General features: G+C 42.9%; 1 protein-coding gene across 2 annotated transcripts in view; it reads right to left on the bottom strand.

The window, feature by feature from the left end:
* Nucleotides 1-402: 402 nt before the first annotated feature.
* Nucleotides 403-14,752, bottom strand: part of INO80D (INO80 complex subunit D) — a 60,696-nt gene continuing 46,346 nt past the window's right edge. For both annotated transcript variants that reach the window (XM_080799278.1, XM_080799279.1), the window contains exons 7-11: nucleotides 11,669-11,778; nucleotides 9,949-10,082; nucleotides 5,248-5,465; nucleotides 4,393-4,550; nucleotides 403-2,112 (exon numbers count right to left, since the gene is read on the bottom strand). In XM_080799278.1, the coding sequence (XP_080655404.1) occupies nucleotides 947-2,112; nucleotides 4,393-4,550; nucleotides 5,248-5,465; nucleotides 9,949-10,082; nucleotides 11,669-11,778 (1,786 nt within the window). In that variant the 3' untranslated portion in view covers nucleotides 403-946. The remainder of the gene's footprint in view (nucleotides 2,113-4,392; nucleotides 4,551-5,247; nucleotides 5,466-9,948; nucleotides 10,083-11,668; nucleotides 11,779-14,752) is intronic.

Below are 14,752 nucleotides of genomic sequence, written 5' to 3'. Positions count from 1 at the left end.
GTCTAAAAAGGCCAAGTGACCCCCAGACCTTGGAATCTCAGCAACCGCGCAGTCGGTCCCCACAGCCCCGAAGTGAATTCGGCTTTCTGAGTTCCCCATCACTGAGCACAACGGGGTTGTGCAATTCGCATCATCAACCTGCCACCCTCTCCACGCGGGAGACCTCACTAATTCAGGGGGAAAGAATGACCAACCCAATGAGGGTTCTGAGATGTGGGAAAGGAGAAGTCAGAGCCTTATCCTCATTAGGAAACAAAACAAAACAAAACAACAACAACAACAACAACAACAACAACGGGACAGCTGCTTCCTGCCCTGCACAGACACACACACATGGGTGCGCACGCGCACACACACACACACACACACAGGCGGTCAAAAGACTAATTTTTTTTTCTTGTTAATCGAACATGATCACAATTCGGAATGGAATCCTGGCCTCATGTGGTGTCTAGCAGGTGGTGCTGGGTCAGAGCCCCGACCCGCCCCCCACGCACCATCTGCTATCACTTACACAGGAACTCAGTGAATAGGACCGTTCTATCTAGAACCACCTCCGTCAAGACCTGGTCACAGAATGGAAAGCATTGATCTGAATACTAGGAAATAGTAAAGGGCACTGGTAATCTGAGGTATCTTCCACTTCTAGGACTTGCTGCTAAAAATCGATTCTATCCAGTCACTGTGCTGAGCCACGAAGGAAACCACTGAGGGAGGAGGGTGAACCTGCCAGGAGGGAATGAGCACCAGTGCGAAGGAGCACACGCGAACACTGAAGCGAGGTCCACCGCAGGCCTACTTGCTGAACTGGAAAAGGGAGTTCCCCTGTAGTCCCCATCTGTTATTTTTAAAATCTCCGTTAGGAAAAGGGGGAGAGGGATGATAAACAGGAAACAAAGATAGAAAACGCCAGGCTCCCCACCTGCCTGCAAACACACAGACACGCTCAGTTAGGGGAGGGAAAGGGAGAAGATGCATTATTGGTACTTGTAGCTGTGGCACCTGTTACTGTGAAGCCTGTAGGAGGGGCTATCGAGCTGTGGCTGGGCTGCAGGTCCTTAGGAATGCCACTGTGAGAACTCAGCTGGTGGCCGAAGGCTGCGCTGAACTGAGGGAGCTGCTGCTTGGGGGAGGTGGAGGCCATGAGTTCAGCAGAAGGCCCCATGCCACTGAAGCTGGTCTGCGGTAACCCCGGGAGCACGCTGGAGCTGCTGGGGGTCACAGTGGCGAAGGCAGGCTGTGTGGTCTCTGAGTTCGAAGTGGTGGGTGGCGTGGATAGGGAAGTGGAGAGAAGATGTCCATCTGCGCCGAGAAGGTTGCTAAATGGAGAGGGCTCTCCGAGGTTGACAGGGAGATTGCCCCAGTGAGTTCTGGGGTTCACGACTCCTCCAAGTGGCACCTCGAGTTGGGTTGGGAGCAAGTGCTGCGCCATGATGGGCATCTCTGCTGAAAAGGTAGCTGCCATATTATCACCAGAGAAAGATGTCGTGTGGGGAGAGGTGATATGGTCACTATAGGGAGACGGCACGTGCTCACTATCATAATGGCTTCCATGGGGCGAGGAGTGTGAATGATCACTGCTGTATTGCTGTCGTGAGGTGATTAGGTCGTCTGCCTTGCTCAGCAGCTGGGCAGGATGTGGCCTCTGGGAGGCATGGCTGCCGTCATGTAGTCCATGAAACTGTCCTGGGAAGGCTCTCTCCCCAAGTGCACTCTGGCTGATCAGAGTGGCAGAAGTAAGGCCAACGTTGGCTGGGGCAGAAAACTGCCCCTGGATCTGCCCTGCCAGGGGTGTGGGTGGGTTAGACAAGGTAGCAGAACGGAGCAGGTTCTCATCCAGCTCTAGACTAGAAAAATTATCATGTACTATGCGCCCATTCAATAGCTCCCCTAGGTCCGTGTTAACTTCTCGGCTCAAGGACTGAATTCCTGAAGCTCCACTACCTGTGGAGAACACCCCTATTCCTCTATCGGACAACTCCTGGACTGGCACACCATCGGACTGGGTGAGTACCCCAATGGTACTCAGGCACTCAAGAGAAGTTACAGCCTGCAAGGCCCGTTCGAGTTCCTCGGCCTCTTCGGTAGTCGGAAGGAGGTCTCCGTTCTTTCCTGAGGAGAACAAAAGCCATCAAGAATGAGCAGAGCTTCCGCTGGTCCCGTATTACAAAAAGCAGACGCCTGTATTGCTTTTCAACAATATTCTATTAAAGGGGCGCCTGGGCGGCTCAGTCAGTTGAGCTCTGACTCTGGATTTCGGCTCAGGTCATGATCTCAGGGTCGTGAGATCGAGCCGCACATCGGGCTCCATACTCAGTGCCCGAGTCTGCTTAAGTTTCTCTCTCCCTCTGCCCCTCCTTCCCACTGCATGCGCTCTCTCTCTCAAATAAATAAACAAATAAATCTTGTATAACCTGGATGGCTCAGTGGGTTAAGCCTCTGCCTTCGGCTCAGGTCATGATCTCAGGGTCCTGGGATCGAGCCCCACATTGGGCTCTCTGCTCAACAGGGAGCCTGCTTCCCCCCACCCCCCCTCCACCGCCTGCCTCTCTGCCTACTTGTGATCTCTCTCTCTGTCAAATAAATAAATAAAATCTTAAAACTTTTAAAAATTGGGTGCCTGGGTGGCTCAGTCGGTTAAGCGTCTGCCTTCAGCTCAGGTCATGATCCCAGGGTCCTGGGACAGAGCCCCACATCAGACTCCTGGCCCGGCAAGGAAATGTGCTTCTCCCTCTCCCTCACCCATGTGCACACGCGCTCTCTCTCTCAAATAAATAAATAAACACAATCTTTTTAAAATAAATAAATAAAACGGCCACCTGCGTGGCTCAGTTGGTTAAGCATCTGACTCCTGATTTCAGTTCAGGTCATGATCTCAGGGTCGTGGGATCAAGCCCCACAGTGGGCTTCACGCTCAGCAGGGAGACCGAGATCGTCTCTCCCTTTGTCCCTCCCCCTACACAGGTGAGTGCTCTCTGATAAATACATAAATCACTGAAATCGAACCAAACCAAACCAGTATTCTATTAAAGAGGGTCCCTGTGGAACAGAGAAGCTTCCAAGGACTAGACTGGAACCTGCGTCACATCTTCCGTTTGTCCACAGCACCCTCTACATCCAGCTCATCAAAGCGTTAAATTCTTATAGATTCTGAGCAAAGCCAACTTGAAACACACAGTGACCAGTCTGACTACATCTGTGTTTTTACATAAAGTTAAAATCATTCTAGGAAACATATCCGTTCAGACTGGAGACAAAAGGCTGTGTCGGAGTCCCCCTTGGTTCTTCTGCTCTTGAATTCGTTCCTCCAGCAGGAGGGCGGCTGTGGTAGACCCGACACAGAAACTCATGCCTGCAGGTGAGCACCCCGCGTTTCCCTCCACTCACACACTATCTTTTCAAATGCTTTTTGTGGCCTGCTAATCCTGTTCCTCTCCTTCTAACTAACTTTCATAGGACGGAAGCCCAGGGGCTGCTGCTGATTTCACTTCCAATCTAAAAAATCTAGGGGCACCTGGGTGGCTCAGTCATTAAACATCTGCCTTCAGCTCAGGTCATGACCCCGGGGTCCTGGGATCGAGCCTGAAGTAGGGCTTCTTGCTTGGTGGGAGGCCTGCTTCTCCCTCTCCTGCTCCCCCTGCCTGCTTGTGTTCCCTCTCTCGCTGTCTCTGTCAAATAAATAAACCTTAAAAAACAAACAAACAAAACTATATAGTTGGGAACTTGGCTAATCACCACAAAAATACCCAGTTTTTAATGGGGAAAGAAACATTCTAAGAATATAAAAGGTTTCCCCTGAAAGCACCAGAGACCTGGTGAGATTAAGCAAACTTTGTTTTGGAAAAATGCACTTCAACTGACATACAGGTATTACGACTGGGACAAGTTCCAAAAGGCTTCAATAAATTCAAGTTTAAAATGTTCTTGTTGGGATCCCTGGGTGGCTCAGTCGGTTAAACATCTGCCTTTGGCTCAGGTCATGAATGCAGGGTCCTGGGATCGAGTCCCATGTAGGGCTCCCTGCTCAGCGAGAAGCCTGCTTCTCCCCCTGGTTGTGCACACTTCCATTCTCGGTTTCTCTCTGACAAATAAAATCTTAAAAAAAAAAAAGTCGTATGCTTTTGTTGAAAAATAAAGTAAATTGACTCAGTGTAAAGTAACAAAGTTAAAAACCTAGCAATCAAATGATCAATCTATTAAGCCCATAGAGCACGGTGAGACAAACCACACAGCTCTCACCTGGGACAAGGAAAGAGCTTCAGCAGTGCTGAATGTTCTGTGAGGAGGGGTACTTCAAACACATCTCGGAAACACTACTTCCCTTTTAAAAAGCTCATTAAAACAAAAACAAAACCGAACAAAAACGGTCTTGAATCAAAATGCTGACCATACCTTCAAAAAAATCAAAATCTTGTAAGTCATCAGGTAGCCGTGGCAGGACGTCTGAAAAGTCCTCCTGGTTCAATTCCAAGTCATGTGGAATGTCAGTGATCTCATTGGCAATGTCATCCGGCAACTCATCAGCACTCAGCTCTGGCGTGGACGGGCTCCTGGGGAAGAAGACATGGTTGGCCCCACCACTCCCCTTGACCCTTCACACCACTGTCCCCAAGACAAGTTCGTCAAACACAAAGACGGGAAATCCTAACTCAAACTTCTACTTTCAGAGAAGGACATGTGAAAGCAAAAGGGAGACCTCGCCATCCACAGTCAGTATTTCTGCAGCTTTTAACCAGGTATTGAGAGAAATTTCGAGATAATAGTTCTACTTCAAATTAGTAGAATAAATTATAATTTTGGGCACTGATTTCTGGTAAATTTCAAATCTAGTCGAAATAATAATTTTTAGAAACGACATAAACAGATAAAATGGAGATGCTTAGCTGAAACAGAAGCTTCATTCTTCGGGTGAAAATGCTAAGCCCTGCCAAAACTAGTAGTTCATCAAAATTCTGATGGAATATTTCTGTTGAAACGTATATGGAATTTCTGTTAAAGCAGGAAAATCTGAGTGGACAATTAAATGCTCAATTTCAGCATCTGCTTTCTGCATTGTAACAAAAAGTTTCACCTCAGATCTCTCACTCAAACATTTGGTAAAAATTATACTGGAAACTACAAAGCCTAGGCTGATCTATCAAATGGCTTCTGGAGCCCGGGCACAACGCTAGAGAAGAACGTGAAGTTAGTCGCTCTGAGAACCATCGAACACAGGAAGGAAGCGGGAGCTTCAGCGCCGTCACTGACCGGATCTGAACAGCCTCCACTGGCAGTGAGACGCTGGTGGGCATGCTGAGGTTCCCTTGGGGTACTGCAGGGGGGATGGGTTTTTGGGGTCGACGAGGTCCACGCCTTCTCTTCTTCTTGTGTTTTTTGGTAAGTGCAGGAGGCTTGGTTTTTTTCCTGGGTTTCCTCTGCTGCTGGTGCTGAACTTTACGGGAGCTATCTCCTCTCAAGAAATTATCCTTCGGAATGAATAAATGGGTATTTTTAAACTGAGACGGTTTGGGAAAAACCTAACAGCTACCTGAAAAAAAATGCATCGCTTAACATTCTATGGAATGCCTAAAGCATCCTGCATGCCTACAGCTGTGCACAGCAATAAAGGAACGAATAAAGAATTCATGTTTTAATTTAATTCAAATCAATTCAATATACACATACAGTTCATCCCATACTCATATCCAGACACTGTGAGACCGTGGCAGGCCAAGGGAGAGGTGTGGGTGGGCAGAAGAGACACAGAAAAAAAGAAGACATTGGGATCGGTGTTGTAGAGTAAAAACATAATGAATGAAACATAATGCACTCTCAAAGAACTTACTCTTCCATAGGAAAAATATGAATGCAAGTATACGTAAATACAGCACAGAGAAAACAAGGTAATAATGACCTTCTATGCGTATACAAAAGGAACATCAATTATTTTTAGTTGCATGATTAAAAGGAAATGGCACACACAAGAAAAAAGAAGAGCAAATAACCAAGTATGACTTGTGTTTGGGGTGTGGCATATGGAGGACGGACTATGAAAGTGAGCTGTGCAGTTTAGGAACAGATCATATATGACTCTGAATGCTGTTAAGGATTTCAACTTCATCTTATAGGCAATGGGAAATTATTTTTGATGAAAGGATTAACACAACCTGACAAATGTTCTGAAAGGAGTAACTAAGCTCGTAGCAATGTAAAGGGACAGACAGACAAGGCAAGTGGAGGGAGGCATTATTTCCAATCAGAGGCCTGCTTCAACAGTCAACACAAGATAAACCACTAAGGCGACGTGAGTGGGATTGGAAAAACAAAGCCCTGTAGGGACAGAATTCTTAAGATTTGACAGCTCCTTGGATGTGGTGAGGATGAAGGGAAGGGAAGAGAGCACCTGAAGACGTCTCTAGGGTTTCTAGGGTTGACTGTTAGATGTTACCATTAGTGGGAACAGAGCACACAGCAGAATAAAGATTCAGAAGAAAAGTTAAGGAATTCAGTTTGGCTCCCAATTTGAGGTATGAACGTGTCCCAGGAGATAGGAAAAAAAAAACAGTATAAGGGATGAAGAATGGGGGTGGAGATGTAGCCTCAGAAATCACGACACGGTAAAAGTCCTTCCAATAATTGACATGGGCCAGGGAGACAAGGTAAAGAGAGGCGGCCATGGGACTGCAGCGTTATAGAACTGTTCCAATTAAGTGAGTAGACAGAGGAAGAACCAGCCAGGAAGAACAAGACATTGACAATATAACCAGCTTTCTTCAGCAGCCCCCTTCCATCTGAATACTGCATTTCATTAACTCCAAGATACACACTGTAGTGTCTCTGCAACTCAGGTCCATCTTACAATAATGGCATCTCACAATTGCTGTTGACCAGTGATGGTCATGAGAGTTGGCATTGCCTACATGCGTGCAAAGATGGTAACAGTTCTTGGTACTATGGCTGTTTGAGTCTAGGTACGTACATTTTGCTTTTACATGAAGAAGAAATACTGAGTGTGCGAAAGCACAAAAAGAAATAGCATATACAACTGTCATTACTGAAGCAAATACTCATTACTGAAGATCTGACCACAATTCCTTTTTTTTTCTTTTTCAAAGCAACAACCAAATGATAAAGGAATATAACCACAAAGTAGACCAAACTGTGTTCCAGCTGATGTACGTAGAAAACACTGCCTTTCCCGGTCAAGTAATACAGCAGAAACGTTAGACCAGCAGCATTAAGAAGATAAAAATTAGAAAAGATAAAAATCTATGCCTGATTAAGTCTAAAGAAGCTATTTTGATAAACATAAATAAAAAATTTTAAGTGGTAAGAAATGCACCGTGCCCCATTTTTAAAATCTCTTGGTGGTATATAAAACAATCATGGCTTTTACAATGGATGTCACCTTTCATTTAATGAATTCATTAATAACTCATAACTAAATACATAAAGAGTACAGACAACAGTATTTGAAAACTCATAACTAAAACTAGTTATTAATACTTAAACAAATTTAAGACAAGAAAGAATAAAATTAAAGTATCAATTCAGGAAATCCAAAAGAAGTTGAACACTAGCCAAATATTTGGATCAAAACACAAATATAGACTCCAATCACAAATGTACAAATGTATAAAACAAACAACAAAAAGAAAGGCTGTTTCCCAGCGTCTACAGTTCTTTGGCTCAATACTTGAGGTCTACTTTGACTAGAGCCAGTATTTAATTCAACAAACAGTGTCCGAGCGATCACTGGTACCCAGCAGGGTGCTGGGCACCCATCCCAGGCTCTCCCTCTAGAACCAGTGTTAGGTAGGAGAAAGTCTGTCTAGCCCAAGATCTACATGTCCTACCTGAAAGACACTCGGTACCACCTAGTTCTGGTTCTAGGTGTGTGTCTTATTCTCCTAAGCTTATACCTTGTAGCCCAACAATGTCGTTGGTCATGTGCTAGGTACTCCACACAGAACTGCCCCCGACTGAGGCCCTGCCATGCTCCTGGTAGTCCCCCACATAGCTCCTCTAGAGCGCTGGCGCCCCCAGGCCCTAGGGGCTTTCCTCATGCCATCTGTTCATTGCCTACACTATTCACTCCCAACTTGCTCACGGCCTCCTTCTACCATGATCTGTGTGTCAGCCTGGACTTCCTGTAGCTTGAGCTGCTTCTACGAATGGCTGTTCTGTCCACTGGTTGAACCTAATTCTTCATTTCAACCCTTCCCAGCCATGTGTCTGTTACTCAACAGTGACTTCCTGGGCATCTTTGCTCTAAGCACCAGGGATACAGCAATGAACAAAAAATGTTCCTGCCTTTGTAAAATTTACATTCTAATAGAGGGACACCGGCAACAGACAAACTAATTAATAAATAATATAGTATTGGGCTGATATCGATGTTAGGAAGAAAAGCAAGGTAGAGTATGAGGACAGAAAATGACAGGGGTAGAGGGAAGGTGAAGACTTCTTCGACGAAGCGCCATCGGATGAGAAACCCGAACGAAAGAGTGAGGCGTGTGGAAATGGAGGGAAGGAGAAAAACCAGTGCAAAGCCCATGCGGTGGGAGCGAGCTCGGATGCCGAAGCAGCAGCAAGGCTGATGCGGCCGAACTCCAGAGGGGAAGGGGGTACAAGGTGCAGCTGCGAAGACCACATCAGCAAGCCTCACAGGCCAGGTGGGAATCCTGGATTTGACTCTGGATGTGATGGAAAACCACCGGAAGGTTCTGACTGGGAAACTAAAACGATCACATGTACATTCTCAAAGGCCTGCTCTCACGGCCGCAGACTGGAGGATTCCGATTATACAACATTACGGAAAATGTAAAATTATACGGGCAGGAAGACATCAGTGGAGACAGAGGAAGGAGCAGACTGCAGGGGTGGGCGCAGCCCAAGAGAATGCGGGCGGTTAATGGCGCATCTGGATTATGGCGATGGTTACAGGACTCTGTGTATTGTCAAACTCAGAGAACTGTGGACCCAAAAGAGTGAGTTTTACTGCATATGAACTCAAATGTCTGTGGGGCGGGGGAGGGCCACTGCAAGAGGAAGGGAGACCAATGTCATCTGGGCAAAGGTGAGGACAACTAAGGCTTGAATGGTGGCAGCCAAGCTGGCACAATGTGTTCGGATTCAAGACCGTTTGAGTAGAGCCAAGAGACTTGTACATCATCTGCTGTGAGCCGCTCACTGTGGGACTGATGGGCTACAAACGTTTGCTATACGCTGTGACTTTTAACTTTAAACAGTCCTTGATACACATTTAGCTGGTGGCAACACCAGGAGCACGGCCTTGTACTATTATATCCTTGTACTGTTACATCCAGTGGCCGTTCGGCTACCCTGATGAACCCCTGAAAGTACAAAATGCTTACAGAGAGAAAGAATGGTCTTACTCAGCTTTTTAATGCATTATAACTTGCATACTACCTAGCAAATAGTGGAACTCAGCAAGTATCTGGGTAAAAACAAAACAAAACAAAAAATGTACTTAATTACAAAAAATTGGCTTCTGGCTGAAATTTCATCAAGTATCTACGACATTCACTGAATTGCATATATAAAAAAGCAAAAATCTAGAGAAATGGGGCAAAGAAAACTTGGAAAATCTGTTAATCTGTTAAGTGTAAGAAAATGTACCTTGAGGGGGAGGGAGTTATGGAATAGGAATAAATAGTAAACAAAATAACCGTATGTAAGCAACGACTAAATACCTTCTGGAAAAGTTTTCTTTTAAATGAGGCTATGAAATTAATCCAAATGATCAGGATCAGTATATAGATAGATAGATAGATAGATAGATAGATAGATATAGATATAGATATAGATATTTTATATACATATTTATGTATTAACATATATATTTACATACACACAGTTTTTAACTAATGCAAACAGTACTTTTTACTGTGGATTGCTGTCGGAAGTTTGAAAGTCTCTGCTGCAGAACATCAAATCTGAACTCACCATTTTTTTGGCATGTTCTTCACACAGCGGGGTCTGGTGTGTAATGTCGAACACGGGCACAGAGCACTGCTGTCCGTCTGCAAACTTGGCTGTGCAACTTGAGAAAAGCTGCTGAGAGCGGTTCAAGAGGATATCTGTGGTTTTCAAAGTTAGGAATACAACGCACTGAAACTCAAATTATTTAAATTTTCCATTTTTATATAAAATCTGCTTCTGGGGCGCCTCGGTGGTGGCAGTTGGTGAAGCGCCCGACTCTTGGTTTTCGCTCAGGCTGTGGTCTCAGGGTCATGGGCTCGGACTCAGTGCTCAGCGGGGAGTCGGCTAGAGATCCTCTCTCCTACCTCTCCCTCACTGCATGCACGCACATGCTCTCTCTCAAAATAAATAAATTAGTCTTTAAGGAAAAAAAAAAAAACTTCTTCCCTTATTTGTGTTTCCTAAGTAACAAATTTTCTTATCTATAAAATCTGAAGAACCAAGCCAACTACTGATGTGGGAAATGATAATTGTTGAATTTATCAGAAGATACTTCTAAAGGAGTCTACTTTGCTCAAAGTCTCCTGATATGAGTCTCCTTTATGGGCATTCTGATTTTTGTTATTCGGAAAAAGCAGGGTCATTTCATTCTTAACACACTAACTCCTAGAAATTCCACTATAATGGTTAGAAAATGCCACTTTCTTTTAAGGAAAACTTTCATATATAATCCTCATCAAGAAGAATAAAAATTTTAAGATATAGTTACAAAAGCTCATCTATCCAAATTTGATTTTTCATTTCCCATTTCCAACATAAAACTCAAACTCGCAACTTACGAAAAGTTACTTTTAGATCAAAATTTTATCATTAAAACTGGAACAGCAGCTTTACTTGATCAACATTTTTAAACGTCCAAACTTTTAGCCCCTAGCTGCACTTCCTCGAGACATACTTCATACCTATCAAGGGACCACCTTTGTTTTTCCTTTATACTTTAATAGTTAAGGCTATTTCTAAAACCTTGAGCACATAGAAAGTGCTGCTGAAAAACTTGTGAAAATTTAATGCCAGGAACAGAAAGTAGGGCAAAAAGTCAAAGATAATAAAGAAGAGCAAGTAATTGCTACTGTATAAAATTTTTAAATGCTACTCAATTTTAAATGTTTAATAAAAGTGAGAGTAATAAGATTTCAAAACCAGCCTGAAGCCCTTTACCACAGGTTTTCCTCAAGTATATTCTGTCTTAATGTATCTTCTTTCCTAGTCAGTGATGTTTATCTTTCTTCCATTTCAAATCAGCACTATGCTCAACACAAATAGCAAATTATTCCCAGGGCAAAAGGGACACCGTAAAACTACGTAACTCTCTTGGAAGACTAAAATCAGATTTTGAATAATACAATTTGCCTTCTCCATGAATGGGTGTTATAGTTGCCTCCTAGAAGCTATGCAGAACCACGGCAAGCACAAGATTTCTTGCAACTGAGTGATCGCCACCAGAAGAATCTGCTACTTGCTATCAATTTTTCAGATTCTGATATAATTCTTGAATAAAGAATCACAACAATAGAAGTGGAAAAAAATTACTCAGGAGACTTCATGAAAATGCAAAGTGACATAAAAATTTTAAACATTAAAACAGTAAGATTTCAAAAGTCATCCACTCGGCTTAAGCATGAAAATACTAGCCCTGAATGAGTTAATACTTTCCGGTGCACACTCAATTCAGTTAAGAGGATACGCTGGAAACAATGTCTGGTGAATGGAAGGGCTTTGTTAGGGCATCGTTCACCCTTCACCGTTCCACTGCATGCGGCTGGCTCTACTGCCCTCAACTTGGTCCGGCTCATGCTGAGAAAGCAAAGAGACAAAATTCATTTTTAAAAGAATGCTGGGAGAATCCAGGGCAACTTTACAACACTAGGCTGGCAGGTTGTAACACCAATATTTTACCTTCCTAGGTTCATTCAATAAAAAGGTGACTATGAGGTACAATGACCAGTTCCAGTATTTCCCCAATCTACTGACAAAACCAGTAACTATGTATTATAATCGATCTCAACGACGCCTATTTTTTCTTTTTAAAGTGATATTTTGGTTCGTTTGACATCAGAAAGAGCCAGTGAGGAGACAAAAAGGGATAAAGAACAGGAGACTGGATTATCAGACCTAATTCTGAATCTCAGCTCTACCTCTTCCCAGCTGTGTGACCTCGGGCAAGTTACTTAACTGTCGCTTAAGCCTCAACTTCCTCACCTATATATAAAGTGGAGATAAGAGTACCTTTGTGGACTGGTAAGCACCAAAAGATACAACACATCTAAAATACTTATCATATATAGTGGATAGTTCAATACCTAGTAAATGATTAATGGTTGTTAGTTCTTGGTATCATTATCCTCATTAGAGTCTGGTCATGTGAAGCTGCTAAACAGTGAATATGCAAGAAACTTGACCTATTATAGAAGGAAGGGGTAATGACATGGAGAAATGGTTGATTTGCTCTCATCTTCCAAAATGAACTCATTTTGGATACTTTTTTAAACTTTTAAAAATATGTGCAATTCCATCTTTCATTAAATGTTATCTCCCCTCCGTATATTCAAAATTTAAATATTTGATTCTTATTTTTAAATTCATGAGTAGGCAATGTGTTCACATGGCCCCAGAAAAACCAAAGAATAAAAGCTAGGCAACAAAGAGTCTAATTCCAGGGTGCCTGGGTGGCTCAGTGGGTTAAGCATCTGCCTTCCACTCAGGTCATGATCCCAGGGTCCTGAGATCAAGTCCCACATCGGGCTCCATACTTGGCTGGGAGCCTGCTTCTCCTTCTGCCTGCCGCTCCCCCTGCTCATGCTCTCTCTCTCACACACACAAATAAATTTTAAAAATCTTAAAAAAACAAAAAGAGATTTTTATAAAATAAATAAAATGTTTTAAAAAGTCTTTCTAGCTACCCTTGTCCCAATTTTCCAGTTCCCACTCCCTCTATAATAAGTATTCGTTTGAACAGTTTGTGGATCTTTCCATAGTTTTTTACAAACATTAAAAATTAAAAATACGTAATATTCAAGTTCTTAGAAGTACGAAATTGTCCTGCGATATCTGACTCTCTGAAGCATCACAAACTGGTGGGACTCTACACCTGTCTGAGGGTAGAAAAGGAAATCTACATGATATAATGAATCACACGTCAGGCATCACGAATAAAATATCTTCTGAACTGTTTCTATATCTAAGGATTTTTTAAAAAGATTTTATTCATTTATTTGACAGAGAGATCACAAGCAGGCAGACAGGCAAGCTCCCCACTAACCAGAGAGCCCGATGCGGGACTCGATCCCAGGACCCTGAGACCATGACCTGAGCCGAAGGCAGAGGCTTTAACCCACTGAACCAGCAAGGTGCCCCTATATCTGAGGATTTCAACAGAATGATTTACACTAATCAGAAGGTCATTCAAAACCCAAAGTACATATGAATCGAAAGAAAATCTAAATAAAACGTCTACTCTAACTTTCATATAAACAGTACATACAAATAGAGGACCAGGTACTGCCATCAAAGGCATTTTAATTAAGGGCTCTGCCAGATATGTCAGAATCACAAGAGTGGGGAAGGGAGCCATTAACTTATGTCTATAAACCGGACAGACAATTTCAAATAAATGAAGCCGTACTATGTGGCAGCCTACCCCAATTCTCTTGGTCTAGATTTAAATAGAAGGCATTTCTCTATATTGAATAGATTATTTTTGTGGAACACTTCAAGAATCTGCTCTGCCATTCACCAAGCCTCGGGTACAATACAGTCCCTCGTTTTTTCTTTATCCTAGACTTCGAAAGGAACTACTGGTTTCATTTTGTAAAACTGCTGATATGTTCCAACTCACCAATCTTTCTCTTAAACAGTAACATAAACTCAAAGTCAGAATTTCAATACCCCCCCCCCGGACGATTAAGGTAAAAATGCCTGATGTTAGACAGATTTTTATTATCCGAATAATCTCAACAACACAAAAGGAGAATTACCAAAACATTTTGATGTTTTTAATGTGAAAACACCTGCTATGAGCTTCCCTGTTGTATGATTAGATCCCCCTTTTACAATAAAATTTCTACACAAACGACACTCGTCTCTGCAGGGCTGTGGCTACAGGACAACCAGGCGTTGAGTGCACGCACTGCAGCTCTTTCAGGGGTTTAGTCCACATATTCACCAACACATATGACAAAGCTCTTAGAGGAGGAAGAATAATGTTATTCAGTTTAGATCCAAACTCTATGTTAAAGGATATCTACTAAAAGGCAGTCATCAAAGTTTTAACTTCTACAACATTTAAAGGCAACTTTTTAAATGTCTTTTGTGGAACTAGTCTTTGAAAGCAAAAACATCAAATAGAGGACATTATCCAACTAACAGCTGATGTTTGTGAGCCTGAAATAGAACGTAAGTAAAGCAGTAAACTACCCATCACCAACAAAGGATTATGGCTCATTGTTAAATGATTATCAGTGAGGCATTGACCAATAAACTTTTTACTAATCACGAGTGACAGAAACAAATGACATCCAATTAATAATTAGAGTTCCTCTTTGTATTTGTTTAGTAATATTTAATTATCACGAAAATTTTTTTAAAAATCACTAATGAAGGTTTGGGAAAAGTTTTGGGAAAGAAAGTGGGGGTTTGGGGGGATTCTGCCAGTTAAAAATCATAGACAGATACAGTCTTCTACACAAATACCGATTGTCCCAAACTCAGAGTACAGTCCCTTACATCTTTGACAAGGTCCTAATAATGTACTAGATTCAATGTATATACA

Source organism: Martes martes, assembly GCF_963455335.1.
Source record: "Martes martes genome assembly, chromosome: 3".
In the NCBI taxonomy this organism is placed as follows: domain Eukaryota; kingdom Metazoa; phylum Chordata; class Mammalia; order Carnivora; family Mustelidae; genus Martes; species Martes martes.
Note: the sequence above shows the minus strand (reverse complement) of the source record. Positions and strands in the feature narration are given on the sequence as shown.